Here is a 16,606-nt window from a genome sequence, read left to right as displayed (position 1 = left end):
ACATGTTCTACGAAAACGTTTTTTTAACTTATCAGCCATTGCAAGGCTGACTTGGTCTTTTTTTTCTCTTCTGAGGTCAAGAAAATGAAGTTGGTCCACTTAGGTAACAGTGACATATTTTGTTTATGATCTTGGGAAGATGCCGTGGTGTAGCACCAAGCGCTGTAAACAATCAGTGTTCACGAAATGTCCCACACAGCAAAGCAAGGGTGCTATGGACCTCATAGGCGAGACCTATTGGCTTTGCCAGTGCTTGTTATACTATGGCCTCCGTACTGTCGTACAGGCAAAAAATCCTTATATTCTCTCAGGAAACAGCACCTCGTCTGGCGGTTAATTTATCAACTTGGTGCAGACATTGTTAAAGGACAGGTTTTCGGAGACAGTATCCCGGTCGGGCACGGTCTTCCCCCTTCACTAGGGTGTAGCTCAGTGAGTAACAAGCAGTGTATTTCCATACCAGTCTTGCATGAGCAGCAGGCCCAAGTGCCGTGTCCAGCTGGCAAACAGCTAACCAAGGCTCTTTGCACTTAAGATCTATTATAAAAAACTGGATGTTTTTTCCATATTTTGTAATCGAACGGTTTTTACGAACTGAAGTTGAATTGCAGAGGAACTAATTTTTATCTTTCTTTTTAGCTTTGTGTATTTTTGCCCTTATGTAATAGTTTTAAGTAATCGTACAATAAAGTTTTATTCATTCCTTTGAGTCAACATAAATACACAGTGGACAGTGACTTACCCGCATAGCTAGGGATCACATCCTTGCTGAAGAATTATCCCATTTCCAGAGACCACACAAAATTCAAATAAAATGATGGCACTTGCACGTGCAACTTTGTTGAGGACCTGTCCATCCTGTTGATAAGTCTTTTTACAGACACATCTGCGACTTTGAATACTTTGGCAAAACGAATTGAGTTTTTCCAAAACACCCAATGAAAGGCAGGATGTGCACAGTAGATGAATATTTAAACATTACAATTGCATACCTGTTGTTGCAGGTAGGTAACTGTTTTAAACCTCTCAGTGACCACCACAAATAGTCTTTCTATCATTAATTCTTCCTTTTTCAGTTTGAGATTCTTTCTATCTGTAATTCTTCCTCTTTCAGTTTGATCTTTTTTCAGTATACCCTTCCCTCCTCGTAGTCTGTAATTCTCAGTGTCCGTCTCTCCTTTTTCTCAGTCATCTCTCTGTTGTGCCTGTCTGCTGCTTTCTGTCTCTGTATATCCTCTTGTCTTCTTTCTCTTAACATTTCCTTTTACTTTGACAAAAGCTCACTTGGTTTTTGTAACATCTATTTGTCTTTTTCACTCATTGTTTTTTTTTTTCAGATGCGTGTTCTCAAACTCACTTTCTTTCGCAAACTCTTCCACTGTCACCAGTGTCTCTTTCTTTATACTTGTTCTATCATCCCTGTGTTTTATCTTTGTTCCAATTTCTCAGTTTTATCTGCTTATTACTCTCCCTTTTCTATTTCGAATTTCTATTACTTCTTTCTCCGTCTTCCTAAATATCATTTTTTTTTTTTGTGGTTATTTTTGCACTCATGTTTTCTGTCTCCTATATCATGATTGATGCCTTTTATATTTCTTACTCTTTCATTCTCACTACCTTAATCTCCTGATCGCAGTTTGATTTGCTTTCACGCTGCAGTGCCTTGGAGTGCATTGTGCTTTTGCTTTTTGCCTTACATTTTTGTTTCCATTTTTTCTTTTGTCTCTGATATCTTTTCTTTTAGCACAACACCTTTTGGGTTGGTGATGTGGTCCGTGTGATGGATGACGTGGAAACTGTCCGGCGACTCCAAGTGGACCATGGGGAATGGACTAATGACATGGCCCCTGTGAGTGCGAAAGAGGACAACATAAAGACTGCTGATTATGTAACACTTGTGTTCATTTGTCAAAGAGGGCAGGGGTAGGAGTGACGTGTATGTGTGTTTGGTAGGAAGGTGCAAGGAATAGGTTGAAGCCACCCATAGCAGAGCATGCTTTCACGAGTGGTGCAGTGAGTGGGGAAAAGCAGCTTTCTCTAATCCATGGTACCTTTTAGCAAGGAATTGTGGTGCATGGCGTTGTTTTAAATTGCCCCCTGCTTCCCATCCTTTCCCTTTAATCAGCTCTTAAATGATCCCCTCTATACCATTTTCCTCATTCCTTATTTCTGCTCCCTACACCTTCTCACCTTTCCATTCTACAAACTTCCTGTCCTTGCTCCTTTCCTGCTTAACGCTCTGCCCCTCACTCTCTGAACTTCTCATAGGATTTCAGTTTTGTTCCTTCCCTCCTAAACCTTTACCTTTTCATCCAACTTCACCTTTCCTCCTTTGAATGCTTTTCTTTTTGGAGGTGTTATTTAGGGGGTTATATTACACACTATGCAATGCAGCACTAAATGATGAAGAGAGCTTATCATGTTGTGGGTCAGCCTCTAAGTGGAGCCAATTTTTGAGTTGTGTGTTTGGAAAGGGCCTTGTGCAACAATACAGTCACTATAACAATGCAAAAGCTTCATCCACAACGCCTCTGCATCCTTGTACAAATAATTTAGAGAGGAACATTTAGTAAGCAGAGATTGGGCACACAAAGTGATGAGCTTTGGCAACCGAAAACCTTGGACCAAAGGCGTGAAGAAGCAGTCATTTGTAGCCATTTTAGGTTGAACACACAATTACATTTCATCATTTCTCCATTTGATGTCTAGTGTGGGTCCACTAGAAAATGGCAAAGTGGTCCGTCTCTAGGCCAGTGATAAGGCCACCTTGCCTAATCTGGACATTAGTGTGGTCCAGGGTAGAACTGGTCAGAGGGCAGTTGCTCAAAGGTCAAAGAAGATGTTGGAAAGAATTGGAAGGATCTTCCCCTTCTCTCTGCACCTACCTCTGAAATAACATGTGTGTCTTTTATGTCTGCAAACATAGGTGTAATGTTCTGTGCTGGCCAAAGACCAAGACTGGGTGTGTGTGAGGGATAAATGCAGATGTGGATCCTCAGTCTTGCGCATGTGAAGTTTAAGTTCAGTCTTAGTCCTCTGATTTGCTCTTCAGAGTTGCTATGACACCACCAATAACTGCTCATTATTAATGCTGACTAATGGAATATTTGAAGCACAATCCTTCATGAAAGTCTTGGTGACCAGACTGATTACAGTTCGAATGGATCTGATCCACCTTTTCTAATCTGGTTTGGTACAGGGATGCGAGTTAGTGATAAAATAGATGCAATGCGTATGCTCAAGGAAGAGACCAGGTCGCTCTCTTTATTCTGAAAATACCTCTGATAGGATTGATGGGGGTTTCAGGCCAATGAGGGCCTTCTTATTCTGGCATAAGTTCATGAACATTGTATGAGTGAGGCATTAGTGACTTGGACTAAGAGAGGTTAGATAATGGGGGAGGTATGAGAGGGAGATGCTCTCTTTATTATCTCTTGTTCATTCAGCACTGGATCCCTGGGGACAAAACAATAAAAATAATCCAGCAATAAGAAGTATCCACCTTGACCCTAATAACTTCATGCTTCGACTCTTTGCCGACAACTCCTTGGTCTCCCTGTCAAAGACAAATTAATCTCTCCAGAAAATATTGGCTGAATTGGACGCATTTGGCAAAGCATCCGGTTTCAGAATCAACATGACAAAGTTCTTTCCCTCGATCCTTATTGTTTCCCGAGATACACTTCGCCACTTGGCCCATTTCAGAAGGAATGCGCAGTGAATCCGATATTTAGGTCTTAATGTTATTCCCTCATGAAGAGCGCTGTTCCCAGCTGATAGACTCTTTTAAGCAAGATTTACATTGATGTCATAACCTAAAGCTCTCTGGACTGAGGCGTATGGCGTCTATATATATAGGAGTATTTTCTGAGATTCCTTTTTCTCTTACAGGCATTTCCAATCTTAGTGCCTTTAAACTTCCAAATAATTTGCACACATTTACTGCGAAGACGAAGGCAAGGCTTCCATTCCCCAATATCATGGGGACCGTGTGTCCAAGATTCTACTACTAGCAATGGTGTCGTAGGGCAACCAGCATGAACAAGAATCTGACGAGCTACGCCTCACTCTTGCTCGCTGTGAAGAAACTCAGATTTTCAGCCAGAACGAGAGAGAGAGATCATTTCAGCCATGAAAGACAAATAGAGGTCCGAGACTGGGGGAGCCATACCAGTTCCTTTGGACAAATCAAATGAAACTTCACTTTACACAAAGCCGAGTGGTTTTACTAGAGTCAGCTATGCCACGGGCCTCTGCACAGCTAGGTCAGGAGACGAGCCTTAGTGGGCTTGAACTCTTTGAGACACTACTACAGAACTCAGACAAGCATCTGATCACAAGACTTTACCAGATACTTCCGATGGCAAAGAACCCCTCCACAACTCTCCAAGTGGCACTGTCAAAGCTCAATGGAAAGGAAGCTGGTAATCTCAATGACTGAGAGAGAGAGTGGACCGACTTCATGCAAAATACCCGTAGTGGATAATTGTTACGCAAGAGAAGCAAACCTAAAACCTCTATATAAATGTCATTACACCCCAGCACGGCTGCACTCCTTTAACAGCTATGAGTCAGACAAGTGTTGGAGGTATTGTGACGAAAGGGGCACTCAGTTTCATATTCTCTGGCACCAGATTACAGGGATTAGGGTTCACCTTTGGCCCCAACATACAGTTTGGATGGATGCTAAATATTGTATGTCAAGAAATAGAGAAAATACCTAGGTGTGCTCTCTAAAACTAAGTGCAGTACTTCAGAGGCTGCTGATGTGACATCCAGAATTAGACACTAAGCTTTCAGAAAGAGGAAAATAACTAAGTGATCTGAAACTCAACCTATTACTCCAGAACAGACCAGCACCTGATTTGTTAGGTCAGTTATGTGTTCTGTTTGATATCACAAGAAGTAAGTTTGATGGAAAAATAAGAAATGGTAATGTCACAGAGACCTATGATATTTCAAATGTGTTATCAGTAGAAAATTTAAAATGTATACTTTTATATTCACTTCCTGGAGCAATGTCACAGTTTCAAAGTTCCTGGAATGCTGCCACAGACTGACCGTTTCCTGAAGACTGACCATTTCCTGAAGTATTTCATACTTTTTGATTGTTTTTAGTGGGTCCTCACGTTTGGGACGTTGTACAGTGCATGTTCATAAGAAACTTGCATGAATTGTACCAAAGAACTAATAATCACATAGGCACTAGAATTTGACTTCCTGCCAGAGAACATTTTGTGTCTGATGTCTGTCTGATATCGCAATCCCACGGCTCGCTCCTAGACTAATGTCACAGTCACATGCCCACTTCCTCAAGTGTCACAATCCCGTGTTACTAAAGTGATGCAATTGGGCCCACATCCATTTCCTAGAGTGATGGTACAATCTCAAGTCCAGTGCTAGGTGATGCCACAATCCAATATCTAATTTCGAAAGTGATGGCATTAGTCCCACGTGCAGCTTCTAGGATGATTGCACGATCTCAAGTCCCCTTCTGAGTTAGTGTCAAAATACCACATCACATGCAGTTCCTGGGGTGATCTCACAGCTTGGTGTCAGTTTGCTGGAGTAATGATGACAGTCTGAGGTCTGCTTCCACAGCCAGAACCAATGTCGGCGTCAGACTTAAGTTCATGAAGGTATGTCACAGTTTACTCTTTCTCTGCTTGTAGAGTCATGACTCTGCCTTAAAGCAAGGAACCTGGTATCAACCCTTTAAAGAAATCGGTGCTCTCTCCATGTATGTCTCTAAGGAATAGACAGTTGTTACTTTAAAAATATGAAAATGCGCCAATACAACAGCTATGGATAATAGAAAAACTTTAGAAAGGGCAGATAAGATGATTTTGAAGGCCTGTATCGCTCCTAAATATCTGTGTCTCTGTACTGTATCTCACCCATTGAGGCAGACTTGCTCTTTTAGTGTGAACTCTTGTTTTGTGTATGGATTGATGTGAACTAGAAAAGTATCCTGTTTCTTCTAGTCTCTTTTCGAATGCGCTTTATATAGATGTTATGGATTTGGAATCTGTTCTCACTTGTCTTGTTTCCTCCTCTGTCCCTAGGCCCTTGGACACATTGGAAAAGTAATCAAGGTGTTTGGAGACGGTGATATGAGAGTGTCTGTCGACGGTCAGTCCTGGACCTTCAACCCAGCCTGCCTGACCTCATATCGGCGTGACGAGGATGCTAACCTTATGACCACGGAGAGTGCACAGGAGCCGAAAAGTGAGACCACAGTACTTCTTGCCCTTGCTAGAAATGCCTACCTCCTGTGGGTTCTAGAGGTGGAAGCCAAGTGCAGCCATAGCGTAGATGCACAGATCTTTGACAACTACTGGTGACTGATGAGGATTACTCCGATTTCTTTTTTTTTTTTTTAAGTAGCCAGGTTTTCTTTATTCAAATTGAGCTTTGTAAAAAAATCTATAGTAGTAATATAGTAATCGCAGGCATGGTGGTTTGCTGACCTTGCAATTCACCATTCCTGTGAAACTGACCAATCACAGTGATCTTCAATTTACGATCTACCGAATGAATAATAGGTTGGTTGGACTGCGACTCTCTTTGATTCTTTCTTTTGCGAACCAACCTATTAGTACATTCCTCAAAATACATTTCTGGTCACATAGTGTGACCATTTTTGAGACCAGAATGATAGTAGAACTAGTCCCACCTTCCTCATAACTCTGTTTTCTATAACCCCCCCCCCCCCCCCCTCCAGCCCTGCTCCAGGGTCCTACTGCTCTGCAGTATTATTTCTTTGTCATTCCTTGAAGAGTTTTCCACCCCTTATGCTCCTTTCCTTTTCTTCTATTTTCTCAGGCACCCTGATGTCCGTCTTGGAGAAGCTCCTAGCTCAGAAAACCGAAGCAGACAATCCAGGGCACCTGGTGATTGATGCAGCTCAGGGCAATGTAGCAAATGTTCGCGAGCTGGTCCAAAAATACCCGGACAAGGCAAGTGGCTCATTAGCAAACGCCCCACCCTCATGGGATGAGAGCAGCACCTGCATCTCTAAAGTGATCTCTAGATCATTCTTACCAATGGAATTGGACCTCTGATATCTGTTTGGATTTATATCAGGATCCTGTAAAACTGCATCAATTTTTTTAGAGATAGAATTGTAATCTGTGTGGTTTATAAAGGTGGATGGGGAACATTAGTGAGTATACATCTTTATAGGGTCACCATTAATGCTGACATTGCACTCTGGATGACTTACCAGATTGATGTCACCTACATTGTCATCTATTTGAGAAAACACATGTTCGAGGCATATGAGCTGCAGATTATACACTGTGCATAGATCGCCATCTGGTGTTGGGCCCGGATGTTTGCAGTTTGTTTTTCTTCTTGGACAGTCTTTGGAAGTCACGAGTACGGTGACTCCTCCTTCGGTCCGTACTGCGCATGGGCTTCGGCTCCATCCTCAGATTGTTTTTTTCCGCCATCGGGCTCGGATGTAATACTTCGTGCTCCGGCTTCGAACCTTTCCAGTTCGACCTTCGACGAAAAATCCTCGTCCATCGAGATTCTTTAGACGGAATCGACTTCTTCATCTCTCTCTTCGGCACTTCCTCGATTCCAGACATCGGCAGCGGCCTTCGGGCCTATCTCGACTCCGGTCTCGGCCGATGGAAAGGACTCCCTTCAAGAAGTGCCCAAAATGTGGGTCTAAATTTCCCCACACCGACCTCCATCAGGTGTGCAACCTCTGCCTCTCTCCCGAACACGAGGCCCGAGACTGCCCCGCCTGCAAGTCTTTTCAATCGAAAAAGACTATTCGGGATCGACGAGCTCGGCGCACCATGGCGCACTCATCGACCTCGGCTCCACCTGACATCTTCGGAGAAGACACCGGAGCTTCGGGACAGCAGCACACCGAGCGGGAGGAAGATGTCGTCAGCGCTTCCGAGGCCGACGACTCGGACGTGGAGGAGATCACACCGGCGCAGAGGGTCGTGAGTACTCTACCCCCTCCCGCGCCCATACCGAAAGAGACTCCGGTTACCCCTTCGCCTCCGGGCCTAGGGAAAGCCAAGCATACTGCTTCCATCACCCCACCTTCGGGCCCGGTGAAAAAGCATCACAAGTCTCCTGGCGGCTCGGGCTCGAGCCAGCCTCCCAGCGGCGCCGACAAACATTCTTCGGCGCCGAAGAAAACAAGTTCCATTCCGAAGCCATCGGTGTTGAAACCTGGCCTCTCGGTGCCGACCAAACACAACTCCCTCGGCACCGACGCTTGTGTGTCGAAGCCTGCCTCGGCGCCGACCAAAAAATCAGACACCCCGAGAAAGCACGTCGCGGATAAACCAACGAAGCCTTCGGTTCCGAAAACATCGGCACCAATGGAGGAATCAGTGCCGGAGGAGCTTTTCACACCGGATCCTCTTCAAAAGACTTTAACTAAGGAGCTCAGGACTGGACATTTAATTTTGTCTTCCAAGAAAAGACTTTTGGACAAGCCAACTCCTCCTCCACCACCAAAACGGAAGGACTCTGCCACATCCCCGTTCAGAGTACCCTCCCCACCTCCTCCTCTTCCTCCTCCACCTCCTCCCCCTCCTCCACCCCCTCCATCTCCGCCCCCACCTTCTCCACCCTTGCCTCATCGGTCTCCAACCCCGTCTCCAGACCCTGATGACCACGGAGATCCATTCTATGATCCTACAGATGCCCCGCAGGACCCCACTCCTCCGGGAACACCTGACCCATGGGAGGATTATCACAATCCCGATGTCCCAGGTGTGCCTCAGGATGATCTCTATCCATCCAGGCCGTCTCCACCAGAGGACTCCCTGGGGTTCCACCACCTCTTACAACGGGCGGCACATTACCATGGGGTGGAATTACACAGTGATCCAGTTGAGGAAGACTTCCTACTTGACACATTTGACATAGCAGATAAATCCACCGCTATATTACCCATGCTTAAAGGGGTGACCAAGCATGCCACAGAGGTTTTCAAAGACCCCGTTAGAGCTTGGGTCTTAAACCCCAGAATAGAAAAGAAGTACAAGGCAGCCCCCACGGATCCTGTATATATTAAAGGACCTGCGCCCCTAGACTCACTAGTGGTTTCCACAGCTAGGAAGCGCTCCAACTCTGTCATCTGGTGAGGCTCCACCACCTGATAAGGAGTCCAAGCTTTTAGATGCGTCAGGCAAACGCACTGCCTCGCAAGCTGCCAATATGTGGCGCATCGCCAACACGCAGGCGCTGCTAGCAAGGTACGATAGAGCGCACTATGATGAGCTGGAGGCTCTCATGCAGCATCTCCCGGAGAAATATAAGAATAAAGCTCATGAGCTAATACAAGAGGGAAAGATTATTACCAACACCTCTATTAAATGTGCACTTGACGCAGCAGACACGGCGTCCAGGGCTATAAACACCAGTGTCCTGCTTCACCGTCACGCCTGGCTCAGAATTTCAGGCTTTAAACCAGAGGTCCAAGCATCTATATTAAACCACCCTTTTGACCAACAATACTTATTTGGCCCAAAAGTAGACGAACCCCTGGAAAAAATGAAGAAGGATACAGATACGGCGAAGTCTATGGGAGCCCTGCAATCACAAACCCCTAGACGCTCCTTTCGCCGTTCCTCCTTTCGAGGCTCTGGCAGAGGTTACTCTTCCGATAACGTCTCCACTTCCTACAAGTCCCCTCCTCAAAATACCTTCTCAAAGGGCTACCAAAGAGGTGGATATCGGGGAAGCAATAATAAAGGCAGGGGCAAAAACCAACACCGCCCGTTCTGCCACACCGCCCACACAATGACTTTCCCCCGCTCTCCCCAGACCATTCCACTCCGGTCGGGGGCAGACTACAACACTTCCTTCAAAACTGGGAGGCCATAACATCAGACAAATGGGTAACCCAAATTATTCGGTCAGGACACTGTCTCGAACTAACCTCTACCCCCCCAAATATTCCACCCAGACACCGTGCGATGTCACAAGAACATACCACACTTCTGAAACAAGAGGTACTCTCCCTCCTGCAAAAACACGCGATAGAGCAGGTACCTGTCCATATGCAAAATCTAGGGGTCTACTCTCTGTACTTTCTCATACCGAAAGATGAGACCCTACGGCCCATTCTAGACCTCCGGCCTCTAAATGCATACATCCATTCAGACCATTTTCATATGGTAACTCTTCAGCAAGTTCTCCCACTCCTCCGTCAGGGCGACTTTCTCACTACACTGGACCTGAAAGACGCATACTTTCATATCCCAATACACCCTGCTCACAGAAAGTACCTCCGATTAGTGGTGGACGGCCAACATTATCAGTTCAAGGTTCTCCCCTTCGGGGTCACAACCGCACCACGGGTGTTCACCAAAGGCCTGGCAGTAGTGGCAGCACACCTCCGAAGACAAAACATTCACGTCTTCTCCTACCGGGACGACTGGCTCATATAAGCCGCGTCCTACCACCAGTGTGTACAAAATACAAACACTACCATACAACTACTTCACCAGCTAGGCTTTACGGTGAATCACCAAAAGTCCCACTTGATACCGTCTCGCACAAAGCAATATCTCGGTGCCACTATAGACCCCTCAAAAGCTATAGCCTATCCCAACTCAGCCAGGATCGCAAGCATGCAAGCCCTGCGCCAAAAGTTCCTTCTTCAGCACTCTCTCCCAGCAAGAGTGTTCATGAAACTAATAGGGATGATGGCGTCTTGCATTTTCATAGTGCCTCATGCAAGACTTCACATGCGTCAACTCCAAGAGTGCCTAGCACGCCAGTGGAACCAGACCCAGGGTCAGCTAACGGATCTGGTGTTGGTGGATGGCCGCACTCATCGATCTCTGCAGTGGTGGAACACCACAAACCTTTCCAAAGGGCGACCGTTCCTGGACCCGGTTCCTCAGGTGATTCTAACAACGGACGCATCGCTCTCCGGCTGGGGAGCGCATCTGTTACACCTCACAGTGCAAGGTCTATGGACGCCACAACAGAGGTTACTCCACATCAACCATCTGGAGTTATTGGCGATCTTTCTAGCCCTGAAATCGTTTCATAAACAAATTTCAGCCAAAGCAGTCCTAATTCGCACAGACATTATGACTGCAATGTTTTATATTCAAAAACAGGGGGGGGGGGGGACACACTCTCCCCAGCTCTCCCGCTTAGCACAGAGCATATGGAGATGGGCAATTCCACAAAAAATCTTTCTCCTGGCACAACACGTCCCAGGCATACAAAACACCATGGCAGATCTGCTCAGCAGACAAACGCAGCAAATGCACGAATGGGAACTGCATCCACAAGTTCTTCACCCGTTCTTCCACCAGTGGGGGCATCTTCAGATAGACCTCTTCGCCACCCACGAAAACAAAAAATGCCCAAGCTTCGCCGCCAGATACCCACACCCATTGTCCAAAGGCAATGCGATATGGATGAACTGGTCAGGCAAATTTGCATACGCCTTTCCACCTCTCCCGCTAATTCCATTAGTGGTACGGAAGCTACAACAGCACTCCCTCAGACTCATTCTGGTAGCTCCAACATGGGCCAGGCAGCCGTGGTATACCACACTACTACAGCTCTCAGTGGTACCACACCAAAAGCTGCACCTGTCCCCATGCCTCCTAACCCAGAACCATGGAGAAATCAGGCACCCGGACCCAGCTCAGCTCAACCTAGCGATCTGGCTCCTGAAATCTTAGAATTTGGATACCTTAACCTTCCCCCTGATTGCATGAACATTATCAGGGAAGCCAGACGTCCTACCACTCGAGCATGCTATGCCGCAAAGTGGAAGAGATTTGTTGTTTACTGCCGTAACAATACAATCGACCCCTTAGATGCATCCATACAGCACATCATATGCTATCTGCTCCATCTTCAAAGGTGTAACCTGGCATATTCATCCATACGTCTACACCTAGCAGCAATTGCTGCTTACCTACAAAACAGACAGCATTTATCACTGTTCAGAGTGCCTGCTATTAAAGCCTTTATGGAAGGCCTTAAAAGAGTAATTCCACCCAGGCACCACCTTCCCCTGTATGGAATCTAAACGTAGTTCTTACAAGGCTAATGGGTCCGCCTTTCGAACCAATGCATAAATGTGAGCTACAGTTCCTCACTTGGAAAACAGCTTTCCTCGTGGCTATCACTTCCCTTAGAAGGGTTAGTGAGATACAAGCGTTCACTATACAAGAACCCTTTTTACAGATACATCACAGCAAGGTGATACTTCGCACAAATCCAAAATTTCTGCCCAAGGTCATTTCCCCCTTCCATCTTAATCAATCGGTGGAATTACCGTTTTTTTTCTCGCAACCCCTATCTGTTGCGGAAAGGGCTCTACATACACTTGATGTTAAAAGGGCTTTACTGTATTACATACAAAGAACGCAACCCTTCAGAAAGACTAAACAGTTGTTTGTCTCCTTCTCTCCACCGCATAAAGGCAACCCCATCTCAAAATCAGGGATAGCTAGGTGGATTGTAAAGTGCATACAAATTTGCTATCACAAAGCAACAAGAACATTATCTGTTCCACCTAAAGTCCACTCTACAAGAAAGATAGGGGCTTCTATGGCTTTTCTAGGGAACATACCCTTAGATGACATCTGCAAGGCAGCCACATGGTCAACACCGCACACCTTCACAAAACATTACTGTGTAGATGTGCACTCCAAACAACAAGCTAGTGTGGGCCAGGCTGTACTAAAGACACTATTTCAAACTACTGCAACGGATACCGGTGGTCGCCGCTAGGATTGGGTACTGCTATATAATCTATGCACAGTGTATAATCTGCAGCTCATATGCCTCGAACGGAATATGCTACTTACCAGTATGCATCTGTTCTTGGCATGTAGAGCTGCAGATCTATACACGCCCACCCGCCTACCTGTATCCGTTCCAGGCTATCTTATTTAGATACAACACACATGGGTTTCTTCACTATTATCACTACGCTCCATCTTTTCCCTGCTGGCGAAAAACAATCTGAGGATGGAGCCGAAGCCCATGCGCAGTACGGACCGAAGGAGGAGTCACCGAACTCGTGACTTCCAAAGACTGTCCAAGAAAAAAAAACCTGCAAACATCCGGGCCCAACACCAGATGGCGATCTATGCACAGTGTATAGATCTGCAGCTCTACATGCCAAGAACAGATGCATACTGGTAAGTATCATATTCCTTCTTTAATTTGTGTCCGGACCGGGGGTGAGGATTATGCCTTAACTTTCTTCACTTTATTTTTCCGAATCCATTTTTGAACCATATAACAGACTTCATTTCCCATGAAACCTTGGGGAAATTCAAACAGTAAACTGTCCAATTAACAACCGGGGACCCATTTATAGTCCATTGTCCCTTTCGCTGCCTCCTCTTTTTTTACTGCTCCTGCAGCCAATATAAGTACCGCCAGCCTCTGCCACATTACCGTGTTTTACTGATATTGTCAACTTTATGTAATATTTGTGTTGTTAACGTGCTGTTTCCATTCTAGTGCCGCCGCAAGAACTCTTGTCGCTCCTTCGTGGCCGCTTTCTTGTTTAATTGGCTCTGCGGTGCATGGTCCTTCGGCCACAGGAGGGCATCGCGTGATTGCCAGACGCGCGTCTCGCACATTGCCTCTCCCGACCAATGCGGCCAGAACTCCATTACTGAGCGGAGTGAGAGCACAGCCAGCTGGGAGTTTTTGGTGCTTGTGTCCTGCACACCTGGAGCCCTGATACTTATATCTATAATTGCGCTGTCTAGCGCAATCGCGCAGCATATAGTAAAACGACTGCTTGCTTTCTCAGACACTGACCCAGGCGTCCCCTATACCCTACAGATTCATAAGGGTGTGTGGTGTTCTGGGGGCATACCTCTGTGCCTTGCTGGCCTCACAGGCCTTACAGAACGCTTGGTAGAGCCCCAAATTGACATTGCCCTCACACATATAGCCTGGTTAACCAGAGTCCTATACTTAAATTGTGTGACCCCCAGTAGGATAATTAGTACTCACTAAGTGCCATGATTGATGTCGAAGAGTAATATTTGGAGGAGGATAGCATGACATTCCTCCCCATAGACGGTCACTACTGTGAGGTGATGGACGCCTCCATCCTGAATGTGGTGATGCAGGCGGTAGCACCCCTAGAGCAGAAACTATTGAGCATAGCGGAACGCTACTTTAAACCCCTCTCTTCGAGAGAAGACATTTTGGGGACCTCGCTCCTTTTACCTCTGGTGCCGCCTAGCTGTCTAACACCCAATACGAAGCGCAAACAGGACCAGATTTCCGATGTCGACCTAGGCACATTTTCACAATTAAAACACGCTTTTATGGATCATTCTCAGCCTCTGCCCGCTGACCCTATACTGGTGCCCACACCTGTCCCCTCAAAACCCTAACTCAAGATACAGACCCTGACTACCTAATCACCTAGACAGGATTGACTCCCCCTCTGGCACAAATACAGATACAGGCTCTCGGCCATGGCGTCCCTCTCCCACCCCTATGCCACCTAGTGGCGAGTTACCGGGGAGTGCTACCCCCCAGGATACCTTATCAGATATACTGGACCCCAATGAACTACTGCACCCCGATCTGTGGAGTGGCTTGCTGCCGGTAAAGTTGCGGTCTATCTAGCAGGAAGAATGCGCAAACCTTTGACAAGGAAATAAATAGCCGCCTGCATGCTGAATGCACCCGCCCGTGTCTGGGCGATTAGGTGGCGTTGACACCCGAAATTGACGCCCGCATGTCCACCGTCTTGGCCAAGTACATTAAAGATCCCCAAAAAGGCATTGATAGGTCCTGGCGGGCTTGCCAGGATAAACTCCTGGACCTCTCCGGCCCACTGACACGAATAATGGATATTGCGGAGGACGCCAGGGCGTTTGGTACCCTAATATCCCCTGATGTGCTATCAGGGTGCGCTCAGAGGGCCATAATTTTTGGGCCAACGCAAACTGTGCCCTCTTGACTGAGGGTCGCAGATCACTGCTTATAAAAATTTACCCAAACTGGGGGAACTTGCCACCTGTGAGGTGGGTCCAGTAGCACAAGGGTGGCTATTCAGAGACCTGTTTATCTGGCAACTAGGTACATTTGTGGCTCCCTTCAATTCCCTGGACAAGGCTCAGGCCTCTATTTACAGGATCTTTATGCCCTGGGTTTTCACCGGGGCTTGTCGAGGCCTGGGGGGGCGCTCGACTGGCCGCACCCAGATGCAAGCTCCCGGCAGAGGCTACGACGGTGGTCAAAAACAATGGCAGGATTCCTCCCGCTTTGGCAATTTCCACCCAACCAGAGGGCGCCACCGACATGGGGGTTCCAGAGGCAGTTTCAGGGGTGGCGGCAACCACGGATCCTCTCAAGGTGGGTGTAAATGTGTTTCCGGGTCTAGGCCTGGAGGGTCAACTGAAAAATGTATTCACAACTGGGCAATTCTTACCTCAGACTCATGGGTCCTTCAAACCGTGCAGGGTTTCAATATATAATTATACGGCTCATCTTCCCAGTGGGCTCCCCCTATCCTGATGGTATTCTCGGCAGCAGTTGCACGTTGGTGGACACGGAGGTGATAGGCATGATCACCAAATGTGTGATTGTGGAAACGTTTCCTTATCCCTAAGGCTTCTTAAGCAAACTATTCTTAGTGGATAAAGGGGACTGCGGACAGCGCCTCATAATAAACTTAAAGGAATTCAATGAGTGGCTAGTGTTTCGACACTTAAAGACGGAGGGCATTCATCTCCTCAGAGATCTCCTTCAACGCAATGACTGGATGGTGCGTCTCGATCTCAAGGACACATACCTGCTTTAACAACACGGTCCAAACCATTGATGCATCTTTGCAATGCATTCCTTTACCACGCAGGTCGTTACAACAACTTGCCTCAAGAAAAGCTTTGGGCTGATTTTGGACTTTAAGTACAACACTTTTCCTACTGTTGCACAGACTGGAGTTGGAAAAGTAAATTATACTATTCCAAAGTCCAGCTCTTTCCCGAATCATTCCCCTTCTCTCCATCAAATTGCCAGGATGAAGGGTCTACTATCTTCCTTGATCCAGGCCATTTTCCCGGGGCCCTTTCATTATCGGGCACTCTAACGGCTCAAAGCCTTCCACCTTTGGAGGGGACTCTCGTACTCTCAGGTAGTACCTCTGTTAGAGCAAGGCAAGAAGGAACTTCAGTGGTGGCAAACCCGCATGGAGGCATGCAACAGTCGAGCAATCTTTAGCTCACTTCCAGACATGGTGATAGAGCCCCATGCCAGCTGCCAGGTTGAGGCGCCAGGTGTGGGGAATTCTCCACAGGAGGGCAATGGTCAGCTCATGAAAAATCCCTGCACATCAACTGCCTAGAACTTCTGTCTGTCTCTTTCACGGTCCATTGTTGGACCAAGGATCGGGCACAGTGCTGCAGCCTACTCAAAATCGACAACATAAAGGCAATGCGCTATATAAACCATTTGGTGGGCACGAGAACGAAAGCCCTCGAGGACATGGCTAGGACCTTCTGGAACTATTGCCTCAAACATCAAGTTTCAGTAACGGCAGAACACCTCCTGGGGAAATCCAACCAAGTAGCCGATTGGTGCTCCTGTCATCTTCTGGACTTGAGCCTTT

General features: G+C 46.7%; 1 protein-coding gene across 15 annotated transcripts in view; it reads left to right on the top strand.

The window, feature by feature from the left end:
- Positions 1-16,606, top strand: part of MIB2 (MIB E3 ubiquitin protein ligase 2) — a 325,069-nt gene that overhangs the window by 172,412 nt on the left and 136,051 nt on the right. For 12 of the 15 annotated variants that reach the window (XM_085609515.1, XM_085609505.1, XM_085609514.1 and 9 more), the window contains exons 8-10: positions 1,745-1,849; positions 6,066-6,228; positions 6,826-6,959. In XM_085609515.1, the coding sequence (XP_085465641.1) occupies positions 1,745-1,849; positions 6,066-6,228; positions 6,826-6,959 (402 nt within the window). The remainder of the gene's footprint in view (positions 1-1,744; positions 1,850-6,065; positions 6,229-6,825; positions 6,960-16,606) is intronic. The other 3 variants (XM_085609519.1, XM_085609511.1, XM_085609520.1) reach the window with 1 other exon arrangement.

This window comes from Triturus cristatus, chromosome 1_2 (genome assembly GCF_964204655.1).
Source record: "Triturus cristatus chromosome 1_2, aTriCri1.1, whole genome shotgun sequence".
NCBI classification, from domain to species: Eukaryota; Metazoa; Chordata; class Amphibia; order Caudata; family Salamandridae; genus Triturus; species Triturus cristatus.
The sequence above is the reverse complement of the archived record's forward strand: the minus strand, read 5'-3'. Positions and strand labels throughout refer to the sequence as shown.